The following is a 22714-nucleotide window of genomic DNA, read 5'->3' on the forward strand; positions in this document are numbered from 1 at the left end:
TCTCAGAGTGTATTCTACATGTCACTTAACCACACAGTATCACACCAGGATGGTTGGTTCTCCGCTCTCCTCCCCCACTAGACCGCCAGCTCTCAATTGTGGGTACATTTTATTCAGCTCATCTCCAGGCATCAAAAGGAGAACAGGGCTGAGCACTCAGTAAATACATAATGAACCAATCAATGCAAGAGTGAACGTGCAACCCAGTCTTGCAGACTTGCAAAGTGCTCTTGAAGCTATTTTTGCTTTCCGTGCAAGGGCTGCTCCCTTGAACTACGCGGTGGAGGTCAGGAGTTTCGGGGGTGGCCATCGGAGACGAACCGAAGGAGAAGAACTTGAGATGGAACCCCAAGGCGCTAGGGCTGTCCGCCTCCAGCGAGCTGCAAGAGACTGGCCTAAGCGCTACAATTTATCCTTCCGGAAGCGGCTCCGCCCGCCTATCCCCGCCCCTCCGGACGATGGGCGTGGCCTCTCATGAATAATGAATGACCTCCGGAGGGAGGGGGCCGGGCCCGCCCCCTCGGGCGGGAAGGGGGAAGCGCCGAGGCTGCCTGACTGGAATGAGGGTAGCTGCGGCGACTGCGGCGGCGGGAGCGGGGCAGGCCATGGCGGTGTGGACGCGGGCCACCAAAGCGGGGCTTGTGGAGCTGCTTCTGAGGGAGCGCTGGGTCCGGGTGGTGGCGGAGCTCAGCGGAGAGACTCTAAGCCTCACGGGCGACGCTGCGGCGGCAGAGCCCGAGCCCTCTCTAGGGCCGGCGGCGGCCGCCTTCAACGGCCTCCCGAACGGCGGCGGCGCCGGCGACTCGCTGCCCGGGAGCCCCAGCCGCGGCCTGGGTCCCCCGAGCCCGCCCGCGCCGCCTCGGGGCCCGGCGAGCGAGGCGGGCGCGTCGCCGCCCGTGCGCCGGGTGCGGGTAGTGAAGCAGGAGGCGGGCGGCCTGGGCATCAGCATCAAGGGCGGCCGCGAGAACCGGATGCCCATCCTCATCTCCAAGATCTTCCCGGGGCTGGCGGCCGACCAGAGCCGGGCGTTGCGGCTGGGCGACGCCATCCTGTCGGTGAACGGCACCGACCTGCGCCAGGCCACCCACGACCAGGCCGTGCAGGCGCTGAAGCGCGCGGGCAAGGAGGTGCTGCTGGAGGGTGAGCGGGGCCGACGGGCGGCGGGGCGGCGGGCGGCGCTGGGCTGGCGGGCGCTCACTTTGTTTCTCCTATCCTGCCTCTTTACGGAGCGGGTCCGTTCCCTCCCCCTCCGCTTCCTCGCGCTGGTGGCCCGGCTCTGTCGGGACTCCGCTTACTGGGGCTCTGAGTGTGGAAAAACTGATGGTCCTTGCACGAGAAGTTGGCTTTCAGTCCCCAAGGAAGACTGGGTTGAGATTTAGTAAAAAGCAGCAGCGCTTGAAGCCCCGCCTCTGCACGATAAGCTGACACTAAGAACTAGGGGGAGACTGAAGGGCTCGAGTCCTGGAGGTTTCGGGTTGCCTCCCGAGAAGTGCCCGGTTGGCGCTTTCTTCTTCACTCACATCTGTCCTCCCGGGGTCTGTTTAAAAAATAATACTAAAATAAAAAAATCACCCACACCGATGCCAGTGGTATGCTTGGGCAAACCGACAAAGCTACTGGTTAATTTATGGGAATTTAACCCATTGTTGGCTCTCAGCAATAACCCAAAGAGATCATAGCACTTCATTGAAGATGGAAAGCTGAAGCAGCAAGTTTGTGTGGCTAATGAGCCTTGTTTAACAGCGGAGGCTCACGTGTTTGAACATTTACTGCCAACTAGAGTTTTGCCCCTTTTGCACGAGACTGGTGCCAGCTTCCTACCGTTCACAGGCATGCTGCTTCAAGGCTTTAAATGAAGCCTGAAATGTTAAATCCCAAGATATGTTTGAATAGCTTCTACTGTTATTTACTTTAAGTATATAGTGATCTATAACCTGGATCTTTTGCGGTGAATTTACAGAAGGCAGCATTAAATCTCATTTCTTTGAAGGACCCATGCATATTGGAGGTGATAGAGTATTGTAAATGCGATCTGAAAAGCCAGTTACTTTCTTCGGAAATTTGTGAGCAGTCGGCTTTCTTTCACTGGTGGTTCAGTCATTCAAGAAACATTTATTACTGGCTATATAGAAGAGGATATAAAAGATGATGTTTCTGTATTTGGTCTCTAGTTGGGGAAATGACAGAAAAATGCAAAACAACTTACAAGTTACTGATTATGTAATGCAAACTATATATAAATGCCAAGGGAATGCAAAGTTAAGAAGTAGTGGAAATCAGGATTAGTCAGTCAAGGAGGCCTTTTTCAAGGAGCTGAATCTCTAGCCAGGTCTCCAAGGAAGTAATGGACATAGGCAGGCAGAGATGAGTCAGGAGGATATTCCTGGCAGAAGGGAATTGGTGGGGAATGGGAGACCAGTCATGAAACTGAGAGGTCAGAAGTCCGGCTTGGCAAAGTGACTTTCACTTTTTTTCTCAGTCTGCTTGTAAATATTTGGGGAAATGTTAGTTTGCATTTTCTCCAAGTGTGAAATTCCAGTGTCCCATCTTTATAATATTCTATTTATAAGTATTATTTATATCTCACTTATAGGTGGGGCCAGACACTTCTCAGAAATTAGTGTTTAATAAATGGAGTAAAATTGTAGACTGTGGCTTGGGCAGTGGGTGTTTAAAAAAAAAAATGTAACCGGGGTGCCTGGGTGGCTCAGTCAATTAAGCAGTCAAGTCTTGATTTCAACTCAGGTCATGATCTCATGGTTGGTGAGTTTTAGCCCCATATTGGGCTCCATGCTGGCAATGTGGAGCCTGCTTTGGATTCTCTCTCTGCCCCTCCTGTGCTCTGTTTCTCAAAATAAGTAAAATTAACTTAAAAAATTTTATTTTTTCAAGATGTTTTATTTATTTTTGAGAGAGATAGAGACAGTGTGAGCAGGGGAGGGTCAGAGAGAGAGGGAGACACAGAATCCGAAGACAGGCTCCAGGCTCTGAGCTAGCTGTCAGCACAGAGCCCAAAGCAGGGCTTGAACCCAAGAACCACAAGATCATGACCTGAGCCGAAGTCGGACACTTAACTGACTGAGCCATCCAGGCACTCCAAAAAATTTATTTTAAAATCTGTAATTTTAAATGTGTACTTTGAAATTGGTCTAGCTATGCATTTGGTTATAAATTCTTTTTTTTTTAATTTTTTTTTTAAATTTATTTCTAGGAGAGAGAGAGAGACAGGTGAGCAGGGGAGGGTCAGAGAGAGAGGGAGTCACAGACTGAAACAGGCTCCAGGCTCTGAGCTGGCAGTCAGCACAGAGCCCGACGCGGGGCTCGAACCCACGAACCGCGAGATCATGACCTAAGCGAAAGTCGGACGCTCAACCGACTAAGCCACCCAGGTGCCCCGGTTATAAATTCTTAGAGCCAGAATTTTTTTTTACTATATATTTTATTTTGGGGGTGGGAGGGGCAGAAGGAGAGGAAGACACAGGATCCGAACCAGGCTTCAGGATCTGAGCTGTCAGCAGAGAGCCTGATGTGAGGCTCTCACCCACGAACCATGAGATCATGACCTGAGCCATATTTGGTGCTCAACTGACTGAGACGCCCAGGCACCCCAGAGCCAGAATATTAAAGTACTATTTATGTAGTTCTCAGTGGCAAAGGACAGATATTTCATGTCTTTACACCACATATTTTTATTTATTTATTTTTTTGGAACAGAGAGAAAGCACAAGCTGGGGAATGGCAGAGAGAGAGGGAGGCAGGAACCAAAGTGAGCTTTGCGTTAATGGCAGAGGGCCCGATTGCAGGGCTCAAACTCACCAGTGGTGAGATCATGACCTGAGCTGAAGTCGGAAGCTTAGCTGACTGAGCCACCCAGGTGCCCCTTATACCATGTATTTTTAAAATTTTTCTTTTTTGTGTGTGTGTGTGTGTGTTTGTTTATCTTTTTTGAGAGAGAGAGTGTGAGCGGGGAAGGTACAGAGACAGAATCTGAAACAGGCTCCAGGCTCCAAACTGTCAGCACAGAGCCTGACACGGGGCTCGAACCCACAAGCTGTGAGATCATGACGTGAGCCGAAGTTGGCCGCTTAGCCAACTGAGCCACCCAGGCTCACCATACTATGTATTTTTAAAAAACACAGTTTTTGTTTAGATATATTTTGAGCCTGGTATTCATACCAATTAAATGAAAATTGTCTAGTAAATGTTTCCCAGTATTTATTAGTCTAAAATAGGCCACATGTGTTTTTAGAAGAAGGATTTACAAAGAGCAGCATAATAACATATTTATTGAGTGCCTTTTTACCTAACACACAGTTTTTGTAAAAGACAAGCAGTTTTTGTCTTTATATGTGTGGAGAAGTATGAAATTGCACTTTCAAGCCAAAGAGATATAAAAATAAAATTACTTAGAATATGCAAAATCACTGAAAACAGTCATTTGATTGAAACAGTCAAACGTTATTTAAAATCGAGAGCTGTACTTCCATCCAGGTAGGCTACATCTAAGAGATAGATTTTATGCTTAGCTCTTAAAGTTCTGGGACCGTATTGTTTTTCCATTAGATATCTCAAAACTTGAAAAGCTGTTTTAAGTGTAGCACAGTGATACTCCTTTGTGGTGTGGGCAGGGAATTTTAGGCATGACCTTGCCACCCCCTAGTAAAGGAAAGCAGTAGTCTCTGGTTGCCTGTGGTTAGGGAACTGAGCTTCCTTATTATTTCATGGATTTGTCAGGATTATTCATTCATACATCAAACATTACTCAACTCTATCATGTGCCAGAGGTGCTTGAAGTTCCCTGATTCCTGCCCTCAGGAAGTTTGGAGTTGAGATAAGAGAGAGAGGAGAAATACAGCAAAGGGCTACAAGTGATGTTATAATAGAACTCTGGAGAGGACACAGCACACAGGCAGGAGAGACGTACAGAAGACCTTAGTGGGGGATCAGAGGTTGAAGATGCCTGCGAATAGGTTGATGGAGAAGTTAAAGCTTCCCCTAAGATAAAGCTGCCACCAGAAAATACACACAAACAAGAAACATTAGGAAGTTACTCTACCCGGTGAGGGTAAGTACAAATGAGGACTTTGTGGTCAGACAGGCACGGGTCTGTTTCTGGGTAGTCGTTTGTAACCCCTAGGCAAGTTACTCAACCTTGCTAAGCCTTGATTTCCTCATCTGAAAAACCAGGATGGTAATAATACCTCCCTCAAAGGGTTGTTATTCATTTGACAGTTTCTGTGCTAGACGCTTTTGGGGACTGGGAATACAGCAGTGATCTCCAATAACAAAAACAAAACTCTGAATGAGAAAGGTAGGACTAGGTAATGAAGGTATGCTGTGAATTAACACAAGCACTCAGAATAGCCAGGATAACAAGTTGTTAAAATCCAAGGCTCAATTTTACTTGAAACGAAAAATATGGTAAGAACAAGAATTACTTTAGGTGAACAGGTTAAGAAATGAGTTTGCATTTCTTGGATGCAAATACCTTTTTCTAATCTTGTTTTCCTATTTTCCTACCATCTCTTGGATAGGCCAACATTTTTATTTCTAAATTTGCACTTAGGGCCACCTGGGTGGCTCAGTCGATTAAGTGTCCAGCTCTTGATTTTGGCTCCGGTTATGATCTCATGGCTCTTGAGTTTGTGCCCTGCATTGGGCTCTGCATTGGCAGCGCAGAGCCTGATTGGGATTCTGTCTCTCTTCTCTCTCTGCCCCTCCCCTATTCATGCTCTCTCTTTCTCTTAAAATAAATAAACTTAAAACCTTTTGCATTTAGTTTCCCATTCCTCTGATTTTTCTTCTTTACATTTACCATTCAGAAGAAGCTTACCCTTGATTTTTTTCTTTTCCTTTAAAAAAATTTTTTTTAACATTTATTCATTTTTGAGAGTGAGAGAGACAGCGTGAGCAGGGGAGGGACAGAGAAAGGGAGACATAGAATCCGAAGCAGGCCCCAGGCTCTGAGCTGTCAGCACAGAGCCCAACGTAGGGCTCGAAATCATGGACCAGGAGATCATGACCTGAGCTAAATAAAGTCAGATGCTTAACCAACTGAGCCATGCAGGCACCCCACCTTAATTTTTTTGTTTTCTTTTACTTTTTAAAAATTTTTCATTCAGTGTATTATTGATTGATTGATTGATTGTGGAACCTTACCCTTGATTTTAGCCAAAAGGCCAAAAAGTGATTTTTACCACTCGGAACCTTAAAACGTACGGCTCACTGTGTACCTGCAGTTTTGGCTAGTGACTGTTGTTAGCATTGATACTAAGATATGCTATGCAGAGTTATTCAGATTGTAACCGTAAAGAGGTGACTACTCACCTATCAGATGTCGGATGTTGAATTTACTGTATCCTGAGTGCTAAAAATAGGATCTAAGCAGAAAGCTTCTGGAATTTATATTTTTTAGAACTATGAAATTAACCAAGTGACCAAAAAATAGACTGTACAATTAAAAGTGTACCAGAAGAGGTTAAGGAAGACCGTATAAAGTATTCAACTGAAGGTTTGATATTTTAGGGGCACCTGGGTAGCTCAGTCAGTTAAGATTCTGACTTTTGATTTCAGTTCAGGCCATGATCTCAGGGTTCATGAGTTTGAGCCCCGCCTTAGACTCTGTGCTAAGCTCGGAGCCTGCTTGGGATTCTCTCTCTCCCTCTCTCTGCCCCTTACCTGCTGGCACACACACCCTCTCTCACTCTCAAAATAAATAAACGTTAAAAAAAGAAAGTTTGATAGGGGCACCTAGGTGGCTCAGTCAGTTAAGCGTCCGACTTCGGCTCAGGTCATGATCTCATGGTTCGTGGGTTCGTGGGTTCAAGCCCTGTGTCGAGCTCTGCTGACAGCTAGCTCAGAGCCTGGAGCCTGCTTCAGATTCTGTATCTCCTTCTCTCCCTGACCTTGCCCTGCTCACACTGTCTCTCTCTCTCTCTCTCTTTCTCTCTCAGAAAAGAAATAAAACATTAAAAAAAGTTTGATAATTTGAGAAATGATCAGTACTTTTGAAGCAATAGTCATTGGAATATTGTTGGAAAGTCATTTATTGCCTAAATGTAATTCTAGGTTTTGTTATCAAATCTACTGAAGAGAAAATGGTTAAGTGTATAGAGGAAGTGGACTGGCATGAAACTTAACTGGAAAATTGAAAATAATTTTTGTATCCAGAATGGCTTGAGATTTTGAGTGTTATATATAATAGGGTTCTTTGTGTATGTTAGGGGACATGTAACATATTGCTGACATCACTAGGCTGTTAAGTTAAAGAAGCTAGTTTGGATTCCTGCACTGTGACTTTCTTCAATGTATGTTGGACAGTTGGGAGTCTCCTAAGGAAAACATCTGACATTTTCTTTCTTTTTTTCTTTCTTTCTTTCTTTCTTTCTTTCTTTCTTTCTTTCTTTCTTTCTTTCTTTCTTTCTTTCTNAATTTTCTTCTTTCTTTCACTCCTTCCCTTTCTTTCTTTCTTTCTTTCTTTCTTTCTTTCTTTCTTTCTTTCTTTCTTTCTTTCTTTCTCTCTCTCTCTCTCTCTCTTTCCTTCCTTCCTTCCTTCCTTCCTTCCTTCCTTCCTTCCTTCCTTCCTTCCTTCCTTCCTTCCTTTCTTTTTTAACATCTGACATTTTCTTTGAGATTTTGCATGTATAGTCATTAATTTATCTCTACAAGAACATCTCAATTGTCAGGAAGTTTGTATTTCTGTGTTCCTTTCTTTTTGTTTAACTAGCCTCATCATGTTTCACTTGAATGATTAGACATGTTTATATGAGAAACTATGTCTTTGTAACCAGATTACTTCTCATAGTCTCATGCTAAAATATGTACTCCAATTTATTATCAAAATATGAGAAGTTTATTGATTCTAATATAGAGTAGTTATGAAAATTCTAAGAACATTTTTAGAAACCAAAACCAGGCTTTAATTTAGACCTTAACTGATAACTTAGTAACTTTAATATATTACCTGCTGTGTAATTCTTCCGGGATAAAGGTTACTTTACTTTGTGATCAAATGTGTGTCTTTGTACAGAAGGAATGAAGTACAGCCTGTGGCTAAGGAAGTGTTCAGCCGTTCTGAGCTGACTGACTGTTCAAGGATCCAATCATTGTTCCTAGCTAGATTTACACACTGTCTTAACTAACTGAACAACAAATACCAGTTGCTTGCATTTCCCACTAAATACTATAGCAAAGCCTTATATTTTTATTAACATTTTAAAATTATCTATGCCTTTTTATCTATATTTTCTCATTTGATCTTTACACAGTCCTTTGGAGGTGATGGGCTGTTTATTTTTGTTTTACAAAATGATTATGCCAAAGTTCATCGAAGTTAAGTGGGTTACTAAAGGTCTCAGAATTTCTCTTGATTTTTAGAGGAAAAATTTAATGTTCTTTGGGAAAAAGGAAAAATCTTACCTGGAATTTTAACAGTTGTAAAGTCTCATCTTCCAGTTGAGGAGTTAATGACCAGAGAGATTAAATGACACGTTTGAAGTCAACTAGCTAATTAGTGGTGGAACTTGGACTAAAACCCAGGTCATTGCTTTCTGCCTTGTACCGTGCTACCTACAGCCAGTCATTCAGGTCTCTTAGATCTCCTGAGCATTATCATGTTGCAGTGTGTTGTGTGAGGTCAGCGTGCAAAGTAAGTTGAAGGTAGTCCCTGGTGTCTAAGAGCTTAGAGTGAAATTGAAAAGAGAAAACTGCCACATAGAGAGTAATTGATCAAATGGGTAGTACTCCCTCTTCAAGAGTTCCTGAAGGGAATGATCAGTTGTGGGGTGAAAGAGTGTGACTTTATGGGAAAAGGAGAATTTGATCTGAGGCTTGAGGGACTGGTTACTTCTCTGTAGATGGAAGGGTTTCCAAATTGAGGGGATAACCTGAGCAAAAGCCAAAATGAGCATGGCATATGATATGAAGTGAGGAGAATAGGATTGGATTTGGAAGAAAATAAAGCTGGATAGATAAATTGGAGCCAGATTATACAAAGCCTTGAAAGCCTAACCTTTTCATTCTGTCAGTCAACATTTATTAAGTTCCTACTGCAAACAAGGTGTTTTGTTTAGACCCCTGGAATTAAAAATTGGGGGTAATCTCAGCCCTTTAGGCTAGGATGGAAACAGTTATAATAGGTTTTGATGAGTGCTTTAAAAGAGGTGAGAATTTGGTGCCCTAGAAGAGAAAGAAGGACAAAGGAGGCAGTGTGTCAAAGGCTGGAAAGTGATAAGTAGCTGGTGTGTTGAGAGAAGTAAGGCATGGTAAGTACAGGAAATGTGTATCTGGAAAGATGGGCGGAGGCCAGAGATCATCAAGGGCCTTGTATGCAGTGCAAGCAGTGGTCTCTCAGTGGGGCTTATATTTACTTTTCAACCTGAAAAAAGACCCTGAGGTTTATTAATATTTAATGTATTGGTGACACTGGTTCTCTTAGGCTTACAAGATAGGGCCGTTACACATTTGGTACACAAGGTAGTATCTCAAAGAAAGAGTGACAGCTTCACAAAGCAAAGGGACTGATACTGGTGACCTTACTCATTTGTCTGCTATTATCATACTGCAACTTATTGCAGTTTACTTGAACCTGATTGAGTGGACATGTCTCATGTGCTTTTAACTAAATTAGTCTTCACAAAATAAACAAGTGTCTTAAAGATTTGCACAAAGAAACCATGGATTGAAGGTAATTATAACAGTACAAACAATAATAAAAAGGCAAAGCTAACATTTCTCTTACCAGGAGTTCTTTGTCACATTGCAAGGTAACCATATGGTCAAGAAGTCAGCCTAAAAAATGAAGTTGCCAAGAAGACTTATTTGAAATGTGGACTAATACATTATCATTGTTGATGAACTTGATCCTAAGAGTAAATTATAGTTTGAGTATAGTAACAATGTCATTATAGTAACAATGATAGTATGACATCATCAGAAATATATTCATGTTTTTATTTCATCATCATCTCATTCTTTCTTGATTTCTATATTTTGTGGATGTTTAATAATATACATACATTAAAAAGTATTCACAGATCGAGTGTAGTAGATTCACATTTTTCCTAATGGTGTGTGCTGTCAAAAGTTTTAGGTGTGGGAAACCACCCAGGTTAATTTAAAGGGCTTTAAATAAGGGAGTGATGGGGCCCGTTGGTGGCTCAGTCATTTAAACATCCGACTTTTGATTTCAGGTCAGGTCATGATCTCATTGTTCATGTGTTTGAGCCCCACATCAGGCTCTGAGCTGACAGTGCAGAGCCTGCTTGGGATTCATTCATTCTCTTTCTCTCTCCCTCTCTCACGCTCTCTCTCTCTCTCTCTCCCTCCCTCTCTCCCTCTCCTTCTCCCTCTCCCACTCATGTTCTCTCTCTCTCAGAATAAATAAACATTTAAAAATAAAAAATAATAAAAATAAATGAGGGAGTAATGTCTTGGAAAGTTCAGAGTGGCAGATGGAGTGTAGGAGCTCAAGACATAAGGTAAGGGAAAGCAGTTAGGGGGCTGTTGTGACACCTTAAGGATACTGAGACTGAAAAATATTGAGGTAGAAATAGCAGGTCTAAATGATCAGTTTGGGGATTGAGGGAAAGAAAAAGTGGAGAAAACTCCTAGATTTCTGGCTTAGGAAACCAGGTAATAGACTTAACAGGGGAGGAATTCTGTTTTGGGTGAAGATAAGTTTGGTTCCGGACATGTTGAATTTGAGTTACCTGTGTGATATCCTGGTGCAAAAGTCCAGTAGCTGGCCTGGAGTGTGGTCTATATTCAAGACAAATGTGAGAACTGAATGAAAATTTATGAGATATTAGGGTAAAGTGGTAATTGATGCCATGAGTATAGATATAATCATCAAGAGAGAGTGCAGATTATAAAGGGAGGTAGAACCGGGATGGAACCCTACAGAACCCCTACATTTGAAGCAAGGAGTAGAAAGAAGAAGAATCTGGAAAGACATGGTCTGGGAGGTAGAGAGGGAGCCAGGAGAAAACAGTGCAGTGAAAGTCAGTGAGGCAAGAATTCTGAAAAGGAGGATGTGATCAGCATCTTCAGATGCTATAGAAGCCAAGAAAGTAAAGAATAAAAAAGAAGTCCATTGGATTTGGTAATTAGAGAACCAGATCATTAGAGTTCTCATAAGAGCAATTTCAGCAGAGTGACAGGAGCGAAAGACTGTGCTTTTTAAAAGTTCTCAGAAAAATCAAAGAAGCAAAGACGGTAACTAGAATTGAATGAAGCGTCCAAAGAACATTTTAGTTTTATAGCTGGTTGTTCTTTATTTTGTTTTACATAGGAAAGAATTGGGACGTATTTGTAGAGCAAGGGAAAAAGGCCAACAGACAAGAGAAGAGGCTGAAGAGTTAGAACGGGTGGGGAACTGATGCAATCCATATTTGAGCCAGGAAGTGACATGATGGGAACAGAATTTTGGGTTGGCAGCAGTGGATGATCTGGATCCAATGCAAAGAGGAAAGACCAAAGGTAGGAAAACTACAGCTGTTGTAGTAAAAAGCAGGCCAAAGCAGAAAAGATAATCACTGAATGGGGTAGTGGTAGTAGCAGGAAATAGAGACGAAGACACATTTAAGGAACATATTAAAGCAAATGATTTTTGCCAGGGGTGAGCAGAATCCGCTGGGGACCTTTTTCTACCCAGAAAGCCTCTTTCTGACTACATGTATAGAATCTCTGGCATTGCACCTCTGTTGCTAGCACAGGCATTTGATCCATCAGAGACATTGGGTAGAAAATTGAGAGCCACTGTTTTAAAGGAAGAAATGATGGTCTGTGGGTGCAGATTGGATGTAATCAATTAGCCCTGAGATTTCTATCCAGGGATAATTGGAGAATGGTTGTTGACAGTGGGAAAAATCGAATACTTTGGGAGGGTGTTAAGCTTCTACCATTCAGCTTTGTTATAAAGCACTTAGGTGATATAAATGCTGGCTCTGGACACTGGAAAGAAAAATTTTAGTTTTATAAACAGTACTTTACATCTGGTCACACAGCATGAGAGCATATTCTTCCTTTAAAGCATTTTTTACCCCCTAGATTAGAGAAAGGAGCTGTTAGCTTCGGAGAAATGATCATATGTTCTGGTGCACTTAGTGTTTTGTGTCTAGAGAAATACAGTTGATTTAGTTTTTGTATGTGAGTGCCATTCTGAGGAAACTACGCTGATTTCTTCATACAATTTGTGTTTGATTTCAGTTTAAAAACAGATCTCATGCAATGATTTTATATAGGAACAAAGTGCCAGTGATTATGGTGTCAGTATATTTGCTTTTTGGAAAGCGTAAGAGAGTTACAAAACTCCAAGTTAGTTTGTTTCTGTGATCTGGATCCCAAGATGTTGCTAGAGTGCTTTGACATATAACTGTAGTTAAGAATAATCTGTCATGTATATAAAATGTTATACTTCACACTTGGAAAATGGGAAGCTTTGATTTTGAAAGAGATTCAGAAAAATCATGAACTGGGGCACCTGGGTGGCTCAGTCAGTTACGTATCTGACTCTTGATTTAGGCTCAGGTCATGATTTCATAGTTAGTGAGGATCAAGTCCCTGCATGGGACTCGGTACTGACAGTGTGGACCGTGCTTGGGATTCTCTCTCTCCCTCTTTCTCTGCCCCTCACCCTGCTCATGCATGCTTGCTCTCTCTCATTTAATTTTTTTTTTTAACTGTTTATTTTTGAGGAACAGAGAGAGCATGAGCGGGAGAGGGGCAGAGTGAGAGGGAGATGCAGAATCTGAAGCAGGTTCAGGCTCTAAGCTGTCAGCACAGAGCTCAACACGGGACTCAAACTCACAGACCAGGAGATCACGACCTGAGCTGAAGTTGAATGCTGAACTGACTGAGCCACCCAGGTGCCCTCTCTCTTATTTAAAAAAAATAATAAACTTCTTTATTATTCGTAAAATGAATTGATCAACAAAGAAAAAGTGTTTAAAGAAAGTGTGTGTGCCTTATTTAATGTGCTTTTGGTTTTAAAGCGCAAAAGGCTGTTTAAGCTAGTTCAAGTAAAATGGTGGTGGTATTGTAAAGGATACAGACAAGTCTCAGGACTCCAGAAGAAACTTAGCAGCCCTGCGTCAGTGATGTCAGGAACCAAGGCAGTGCTGAAGACCACTGCTCCCTCACTCCCTCTAACATCTCACCTTAGAGCTTCTGCTTCTCTCTGAGAATATCTTTTGCAAAAGCTTTCTTCTAGTCTTTTTATGATCTCATTTTTTACATTTAACTCTTTAATCTCTGTAGAATTTATTTTGGCATATGGTCTGCAGTAGAGGTTTAACTTTATTTTTCCAAACAGTTAACTGCCTTAGCATTATTTGTCAAATAGTGCCCTTGCATGAGTTGTCTAATAGTTTGATGGGGCTGCCTGGAGTGCAGCCTTTTCCCATGTAGGGAAAGATTCCAAAGCCATATCTGGGTGCAGCAGGAAAGCATGCTCTGCTTAATTAGTGATGTCTACAGTGAGTGTGCCGGACGGGTAAGGTACGGTACACGTTCTGTGTATCCGCCACCATAGGCATGACCTGTCCTTTCCTCATTGATTTGAAATGTCCCTTTTTAATATAATTAATTTGTTGTATTCTGCAATCTGATGCTGGATTTTCTATTTTATTCAACTTGAGTGTTTTGTAACATACTAAACTGTGTACTATACCTTTAACATTTAGTATCTGATCATTCAAGTGGGCTATACAAGTCAAGAAAAAATTGAAAAATAATTGTAAACAATTGCAGGATGGTATAAGTATGAGAGTATACTTAATTTTCCAGATAAATTTTGGAATGATTTTATCATTAAAAAAATCCTTTGGGATTTTGATTAAAATTGTGTTAAATTCATAAATTAATTTGAAGAAAATTAATGTCTTTGTAATATCTGTTTCCCATCATTCTGCCAGAAGTACTGGACCTCACTCATCTATGTTTTAATCATGTGGCAAGGAGTATGGGATGTTCTGGTTGGCTAGGCCCAGATCAGTTACTTCCCTTGGAGCCAGGGAATAGGGCAATTCCCCTGGCTCTATGTGGGCTGAAAGTGGGGGTTTCTCTGAAAGATGGTGTTACCAGAATAAGGGAGAATGGATGCTAAGCAGACATAAACAACAGTCAGCCATACGATGTTCTAAAAACATCAGAAGATAGTCTTAAAGCATAAATGAGAAATTGCTCTATTAGTTAAGAGATTTAGAAACTTTATAGACAGATATAAAAGGAACACAAGAAGAATAAACTTGGGTACAGGTCAGCTAGTTGGAACTTTTCAAAAACTGTTGACACTCCAATGTGAATAATAAATTATTCCCAGCATTTATTTGAGTTTTTGAACATTACTTTTGAACATTACTTTGGTATGAATTTCAAGCAGCTTCACAAGTATGCATTATGACTATTTTATAAGTGAGACAACAAAAAAATATGTATACATAGAGCTCAGGGGCAGGCCTTGAAGTTAAAGATAGGTTGGGATAGAGAAAAATGTTTGTCTATCGAAATAGATGTGTACAGTTTTTAGTAAGAAGTATTTTGATTGCAGAAACCCACACCAAACTGAGCAGAAGTGGAACGTATTGCCTCACATAGTTCTTAAGACTGGGGGCTGATCTAGGTTTGGGTCCAGAGGGATCCAAAGGGTCAAATTATCTTGGCTGCAACATCTGCTGTAAAGAGTCTAATTCTGCCTAGTCAGCTAAAATGGCATTGGCAGTCTAGGAATATACCGCCCTAACTTAATAACCCCTGTTAAAAAAGAAACATTTTTCTTCTGGCAACTGCATTTCAGTCTCTGGGAAGTACTCTGATTCACTCTGCTTTCTCTACCTCTTCAAACTAGCACTATTTCTAAGGTGATGGAGACTGTGATCTAGGCCTGGTCATGTGTCCAACCCTGTTATATCAAGACTGGCATCCTCACCAAACTGAAATGTGCAATGGGGTGGCTTCTAGGCAAAACTGCCTTCACCATTACAAGGCAGATGTTGAAGCTGTAGAGTTAAAAAACAATTTTTTTAAAGTAATCTGTATGCCCAGCATAGGGCTCAAATTTATGACCCTTGAGATCAAGAGTCACATGCTGTACTGAGCCAGCCAAGTGCCCCAAGATATTTTATAACTAAATTGTAAATAAAAAATTAAAACAATGGAAATAATAATGATATTACTGAGAGTTCACTCTGCTAAGCTCTTTTAATTTTTTTAAGTTTATTTATTTATTTATTTTTATTTATTTATTTTTTTAATTTTTTTTTTATGTTTTATTTATTTCTAGGAGAGAGAGAGACAGCATGAGCAGGGGAGGGTCAGAGAGAGAGGGAGTCACAGACTGAAACAGGCTCCAGGCTCTGAGCTGGCAGTCAGCACAGAGCCCGACGCGGGGCTCGAACCCACGAACCGCGAGATCATGACCTAAGCGAAAGTCGGACGCTTAACCGACTAAGCCACCCAGGCGCCCCAGTTTATTTATTTATTTTTGAGAGAGATATGGGGCTCCACTTCACAAACCATGAGATCATGACCTGAGCCAAAATCAGATGCTCAACCAACTGAGCCATCCAGCACCCCACAACCAAACTTTTTTAGGTAGCTGTTCCATTTTTAGTATATTACTATGTTATTTTACTTTTGAAAAATGACTCCAAACCATATCTACTTTTACAAATAAATGTTTGCCCGAATGAAACACAGTCTGTTTCACTGAACACTAAGTGTCTTGGATTTACCTCATTCTGTTGTAATTGTTGGCCAGTAGAAGTATTTAAATTGTTAGCTGTTTTCATTGCAATAGGGGTTATGTACATTTTAAAAAACCACTAGTAATATTTTAGATGCTAAGGATAAATGTTTGGCATTAGTCTCTTCAAAGATTATTATTTTTTTTTAAATCTAATTAAAATTTTTTTTTTATAGTTTATTTATTTTTGAGACAGAGAGAGACAGAGCATGAATGGGAGAGGGGCAGAGAGAGAGGGAGACACAGAATCTGAAACAGGCTCCAGACTCTGAGACGCCAGCACAGAACGCAGTGTGGGGCTCGAACCCACGAACCTCGAGATCATGACCTGAGCCGAAGTCAGACACCCAACCAACTGAGCCGCCCAGGCGCCCCTCTTCAAAGATTATTAATTACATTGTAAAATAAGACTATTTGTTTTTCAGTGAACGTAAAGTAAAAGTAATTGAAAAACTTAAGCTGGCTCTGGGCAAATATAAATTCTGCCAAAAAATAAAAAAAGACTAAAGTGAATTTCTGAAAGTCACTGCTCACCACAGATGTTTTAATATTGGTCTGCTTTGCTTACCTACAGTGTCATAGAATTGATTTTTGTACTTGTTAATTTCATTTCCAGATACAGAATAATAACATTACTCACAAAATTAGTCAATGGCATTGATACTGGAAAATAAAGACAAAATAACTTTAAATGCTGCCAAGCTGTTTTTTAGCAGCCAAGTCTGGCAGATATATAAATATATTCATATATATTTGTATATGTATTTTCATATGTATATTTTGACAAGAAAAATGTTTTCACTCTGCTCCTCTCTAAGGAGATTGTGGTTGTAAGATCTGTTATTCTCCAACCAACCAGTTTCCTCCCACTCTTATCTTTTTGTTTTGTTTTGTTTTTAATTCCCTTCTATTTCTTTTGTGCTTGGGTCTCAAAAGAAGTCTTTTGGATCCTTAAGACATCTCTGGTCCTTGGGATGTGGTAGTTACAGAAACTACCTGGGTCTTCTGGTACCAAAAATACTTGATTCTAAACCTAAGCACAAGAGGACAAGATACTTTGGAGAAAAAGAAAACAAAGCATTTCTGACAGCCATTAGCTTTCTTGTAACCTTGGGAAAAATAATTTCAACATTACAAGCGTTATATTTCTTATCTATTAAAAATAGGATATCTCCTAGTTCTCATATTTTATCACTGTTGTAGTTAAAATAAACTGATTGTATACAAATACATGGATTGTCAGAGAGCTGAAATATAATCAAATTATTTTTAACACTAAAAATACCCTAAATACAATTTAATCTCTCTATCTTTTTTTTTAAAATGTTTATTTTAGAGAGAGAGACAGAGTGTGAGCAGGGGAGGGGCAGAGAGAGGGGGAGACACAGAATCTGAAGCAGGCTCCAGCCTCTGAGCTGTCAGCACAGAGCCCTATGTGGGGCTCGAACCCCTGAACTGTGGGATCATGACCTGAGCCGAAGTTGGCCGCTCAACTGAGCCACCCAGGTGCCCCAATTTAATCTCATCCATTCAGATGGATTTGTAATACCTTACTGTGAACTTTATTGTGATAGAAATAAACACAAGTGCCAGATAAGAGATTTTACGTTGTAGATATGCAGATAAATCAGCCTTTGCTCTTCTATCTTTTATTGTAACTAATCTCCTTAGACCAACACAGGCAGCATTTATAAAGCATTTATAAAGCTGTCTTCAAGCAGAAAAAAATCACTTAGGAAGAAGGGATATTGAGTGATCTAGATTGCAGTTAATTTTGCCACTGATTATTGTGTAACTTGAGATTTCTTCATTGTTCTTTAGTGAATGAGGGCAAGACTCTCTTAATGAGTATTGGCAAAGAAAGACCAAACTCCAGGACGTAGATGCCAAATAATTCCTTTCTCTTTGCCCTGTTTAGTGTGAAAAATCAAGTGAAAGGGAGAAATTATTTGCAATAAATATTATATTTGTCTTGGCCATTGTTGTCAAGCAAATTTACTATAATGATTTAGATGTTTGGAATATTTTGACAAGGTAAGGAATCAACATCTTTTGCAAAAAGTTTTATTATTCTCTATTACTACTAGCACACTGGCATGAAATTATTTTTACGCCAGGCATTTTCCTGTAAACTGTGTCCTTGGAACCTAGCAAAACAGCAATTGTATCACTACATTATGTATGTTTGCTAAATGAAAGAAGGATGAAACATACAGAGGATCAAATCTCAAGTATAAAAAGGTTATTTAAAATACAGGTGACCATGGGGCGCCTGGGTGGCTTAGTCGGTTAAGCGTCCGACTTTCGCTTGGGTCATGGTCTTCGCGGTTCGTCGGTTCGAGCCCTGCGTCGGGCTCTGTGCTGACTGCCAGCTCAGAGCCTGGAGCCTGTTTCAGTCTGTGACTCCCTCTCTCTCTGACCCTCCCCTGCTCACGCTGTCTCTCTCTCTCTCCTAGAAATAAATAAAACATTAAAAAAAATAATAATAAAATAAAATAAAATACAGGTGACCTAAAAATGCTCTTTCAGTGCAGTTTATTTTTTAGGTCAATGGAATTGAAATACAAGAAAAATAATGAATTTGTTATACACCAAATTCAGAATATGGTTACTACTAGGGCACGAGAAAATGAATGGAGTGAAAGAGAAGTTTGTGGGGGTTTTTTGGTTAGGAAATAAACCTGAACAAATATGATAGAATGTTTAAGATTGATGAAGTTGATGGGTGGGGATGGTGCTTAGGTGACTCAGTTGGTTGAGCTTCCCACTTCAGCTTAGGTCATGATCTCGCAGTTTGTGGGTTCGGGCCCCACTTTGGGTTCTGTGCTAACAGCTCAAAGCCTGGAGCCTGCTTTGGATTCTGTGTCTCCTTCTCCCTCTCTGCCCCTCCCCCACTCACACTCTGTCTCTCAAAAATAAATGTTAAAAAAAAAAGACTGATGAAGTTGAGTTATGTGAATGTTTATTGTACGCTACATTTTTTAGCATATTTTAAATATTTCACAGTTTTGAAAATTCAAATGACATAGAAAAGCTGTCAGATTTTTTTCTTGGTGCTGGACTACTTAACTATCACTTGGATTATTTTTGACTCCTTAACATTTTTGAAAATTGTAATATAATTAATACAATAATATGTTGTTAGGCATTCAGGTCAATGAGTTGTGGCAATTTTATATAACTTTGTAACTACTACATGAGCTGTTGAACATTTCTTTTTTTTTTTTTTTAATGTTTTATTTATTTCTAGGAGAGACAGAGAGAGACAGCGTGAGCAGGGGAGGGTCAGGGAGAGAGGGAGTCACAGATTGAAACAGGCTCCAGGCTCTGAGCCGGCAGTCAGCACAGAGCCCGACGCGGGGCTCGAACCCACGAACTGCGAGATCATGACCTAAGCGAAAGTTGGACGCTTAACCGACTAAGCCACCCAGGCGCCCCAGCTGTTGAACATTTCTGTCACTCTCAGAAGGTTCCCTCATTGCCCTTTCCAGTCAGTTTCTCTCCCCATCCTCAATGCAGATAACTACTTTCTGATTTCTTTCACCAGTTTTGTTCTTGAAATTTATGTGGGAATGGAGCCATACAGTAGGCACTGTCTTGCATAAGTCTTCTTTCACTTTTCATCATACTTTTGAGATTCATGGTTTTTATCTGTATCAGTTGGTTTTTTTTTTTGTTTTTTTTTTTTTTTTTTTTAGTAAACTCAAGCCCAATGTGGGGCTCAATCTTATGACCCCAAGATCAAGAGTCATATGCTCTAGGGGAGTCTGGGTGGCTTAGTCAGTTAAGCTTCCAACTCTTGATTTTGGCTCAGGTTATGATCTCATGGTTTGTGAAATTAAGCCCCGTGTGAGGCTCTGCACTGACAGTGCAGATGGAACGAAGTCTTTTATGTATATTTTTACTGGGTTGTTTATCTTTTTATTCTTATAGAATTCTGTATTCTGGATACAAGTTTATTGTCAGATGAGTGTGTTGTGAATATTCTTTCTAATCTGTAGCTTGTCTACTCATTTCCATTAAGGATATTTAGCTGAGCTGAAATATTTTCTTCATGGTTGGTGTTGTGTGTCCTGTCTAAGAAATCTTTGCTTACTTAGAGGTCACAAAGATATTCTATATTTTCTTCTAGAAGTTTTATGGTGGTATTTCAAGTTTAGATATATGATCCATCTTGCAATCATTTTTTTGTATTGACTGTTTTTCTTTGCTATTCCTTTGTCCTCAACTGACTGATAAGGTTCTTCTACCCTAAAGAGCCTTATTATTTCTCTTTGTGGGGTAATGGCACAAGACTGTTGTGTAACTTTTACCAAGCGTTTTGCTCTACACTGCTGACCTATTCATTTCTGTGTGTTTGCTCTAAGTATCAGACAAATTGAGTCTTCTCTCTCCATTTTATTGTAATTACTCCCTATCACGATTTCAGGGGCTGGTATTGAAGCAGAATATTCAGGAAAGCCATAGGAAAACAGCATCCACCTGGAAGAATGAAGTATTACATGTGAATACATGATTATTTAAAAGATCTTGATGCCTCCTTTACCTTTTATTTAAGCACCTTGTACAGCTGTAACATTGTAATGGTATTAATGCCACAGAACCAGGAGGACTACTCATTAATGCTAATAAATGGGAGAGAATACAGTGAACCAAAAGTTGCAGTCTTGAACTTGTAAGGCTGTGTGAAAGGCAGGTCTGTACTTAAAACATCAGGCTACCTTATTTTTGCCAAGTTGATATGCTGAATGGGGAGGGGAGGATGTGGCAAAATAGAAAGGATTAAAGAGGCATGGACATAAAACCCTTTAATACTGCTTAGTAAGGTATTCATTATATCCATTTGAAGAAATCTAAAATTGTTTATGGAAGGAATGTATTTTTAAGTTGGGGGCGGGGACTGTTAGTAAATCGTTGGGTATTAACCAGTTTGGGAACAAAGTGCGTCTGAAAGGAACGTTTAACCCTATTAGATTGTGTTTTTGTGTTTATTGTCAACACCAACACATCTCCCTCTCCACCTCCCAGGAGACTCCCCTGAGAAGCTATTCACAGATTTTCAGAAAAAAAAGTTTGAAATCGTTATTTTGGATTTCTTATTTGAAGGATAATCATCTTAGGTTTGATTAAAACTTTTTCTTTCTCTCTTTTTTCTTCTTGGGTCTTAAGTTTTATTTTTTACACTTAAGTTTGTACTGCACCTGGGATTTATTTTTATATAAGTTGGTTTTGTTTTCTTTTACGTTTGGTTACAGTGTTTTCTGTGAGCAGTCAGCTCTTACTTATTCTTGTAAGATTGATCAGTTTTGCTACCTTTTTTTCCTAGAATATCTCATCTCAATCAGGTTTCTTTTGTCCTCTCTGTTGCCAGGTGGAGACTTGAATTGCCACAATCCACCGCATTTACTCTGAAAAAGAAGGTGAATTTTAACATTTGCTTGAGCAAAGTAGAATTAGAGAGGCAAAGCTGCTGCTACAAAGCAACAACAAACAGTGAAGATTTAAATTATTTGTGAAATATCCACTATTGTGGACTGTTCCTTATCCTTCCCACTAGCGAGAATGATAGAAGTGAAGTCTTGACCCTGGGAGAATCTGCTTCTTACATGTTTTTTAACTTCCCAGCAGTTCATGTATGCCTTTTCCATGACCTCGTCCATGCAGCATCTCCTCGGCAGTAGGCGTAGGCTGAACACTGTCGTGAACCAGCCGAGGCACAGCCTGAGAGCTGTAATCAAGGTAGGAGCTAGAGGATCCATGGCTTATTATGACCCAATGAGCTGATGAGAATAGGCCAGGGTTGCCTCTCCTCCAGGACAAAAGAAAGTACTGTTGAGCAGGATATACCCAAGTGAATCTCTGCTGATGATTGTATTATAGGAACAGTGTTGGCTTTGGAGCCAAACCGACCTGGTGTTCTGCATGATGTCAGGAAAATACTTTAAGCCTGTTTCTTTCTCAGTCAAATGATTGTGAAGGTTATGTAAAGTTTTTTATATAAAGTACATAGCACATAATAGGTGTTCAAAAAATGTTAATCTCACTTCCTTTCTATACTTCATAGCTGGGTAGAAAATTGTTTCAGGATCTCATTCTGCCTCTTGGGAGAACCTGGTGCTAGCTAGTTTAGGAGCAGGTCAGTGAAGCAATAGGATCCTGATTCATCTCCTTGGTATACAACCTATGTTTAGGTCATCTGCTCCTATAATTTCAGCTATTACCTGAGTATCTGTGATGTTTAGCTACATCTTTTTGTTCCCAGCCTTTCTGTGATCCCTTACAGGCGTATCAAATTTAAACATGAGCTAGGCAAACTTTTTTGTAGCCTCATTATATGATCAAGGGGCTACAGCCTCTGGTCCTGTCTCCTTTGTTCTCTTTAGCTAGGAGGCTTTTTCATTGTTTTTGTCCTTTCCAGTTTTCACTTAAGTCTAAGGAAGAAAGCGGGAGTAACTCCTCACACCTTCCCAGTTAGTAGGCATTATTTTGAATAAACAAAAAGTCCTGCCTTTAATGAGCTGATGGGGCTCCTGGTGGGTCAGTCAGTTGAGCATCCAACTCTTGATTTCAGCTCAGATCATAATCCCAGGGTCATGGGTTCAAGCCCCACATTGGGCTTTGCACTGAGCGTGGAGCCTACTTAAGATTTTCTCTGTCTTGCACTTTCCCTGTTTGCACTTTCTCTCTCTCTCTCTCTGAATTAAAGATAGATAGATAGATAGATAGATAGATAGAGCGAACTTATAACAAAATATAATATGATGGTTATTATTCATATATAAATGCGGGTCATAAATTTTATGCACTATTTTTAAAAATAATGTTCATCTTTGGATTTTTGTTGTTTCTTTTTCCATTTAAAGCAACTTCCTTAAGTCCTTCTCTTCCCTTTTTATTACAGTAGGAATCTGTTATTTATTGAGCACCTCTCCTTAATATTGCCTTATAAGCTAGAAACTGGTGAGGACTATC

The 22714-nt window shown here is 40.5% G+C and overlaps 1 protein-coding gene across 1 annotated transcript in view; it reads left to right on the plus strand.

Annotated features, from left to right (window-relative positions):
• Nucleotides 1–313: 313 nt before the first annotated feature.
• Nucleotides 314–22714, plus strand: part of SNTB2 (syntrophin beta 2) — a 99115-nt gene continuing 76714 nt past the window's right edge. Inside the window, exon 1 of the mRNA XM_039221365.1 lies at nt 314–1140. Coding sequence (XP_039077296.1) covers nt 486–1140 — 655 coding nt within the window. The 5' untranslated portion in view covers nt 314–485. The remainder of the gene's footprint in view (nt 1141–22714) is intronic.

The sequence above is a fragment of the Hyaena hyaena genome, unplaced genomic scaffold, assembly GCF_003009895.1.
Source record: "Hyaena hyaena isolate Hyena2069 unplaced genomic scaffold, ASM300989v1 scaffold_18, whole genome shotgun sequence".
Classification (NCBI taxonomy): Eukaryota; Metazoa; Chordata; class Mammalia; order Carnivora; family Hyaenidae; genus Hyaena; species Hyaena hyaena.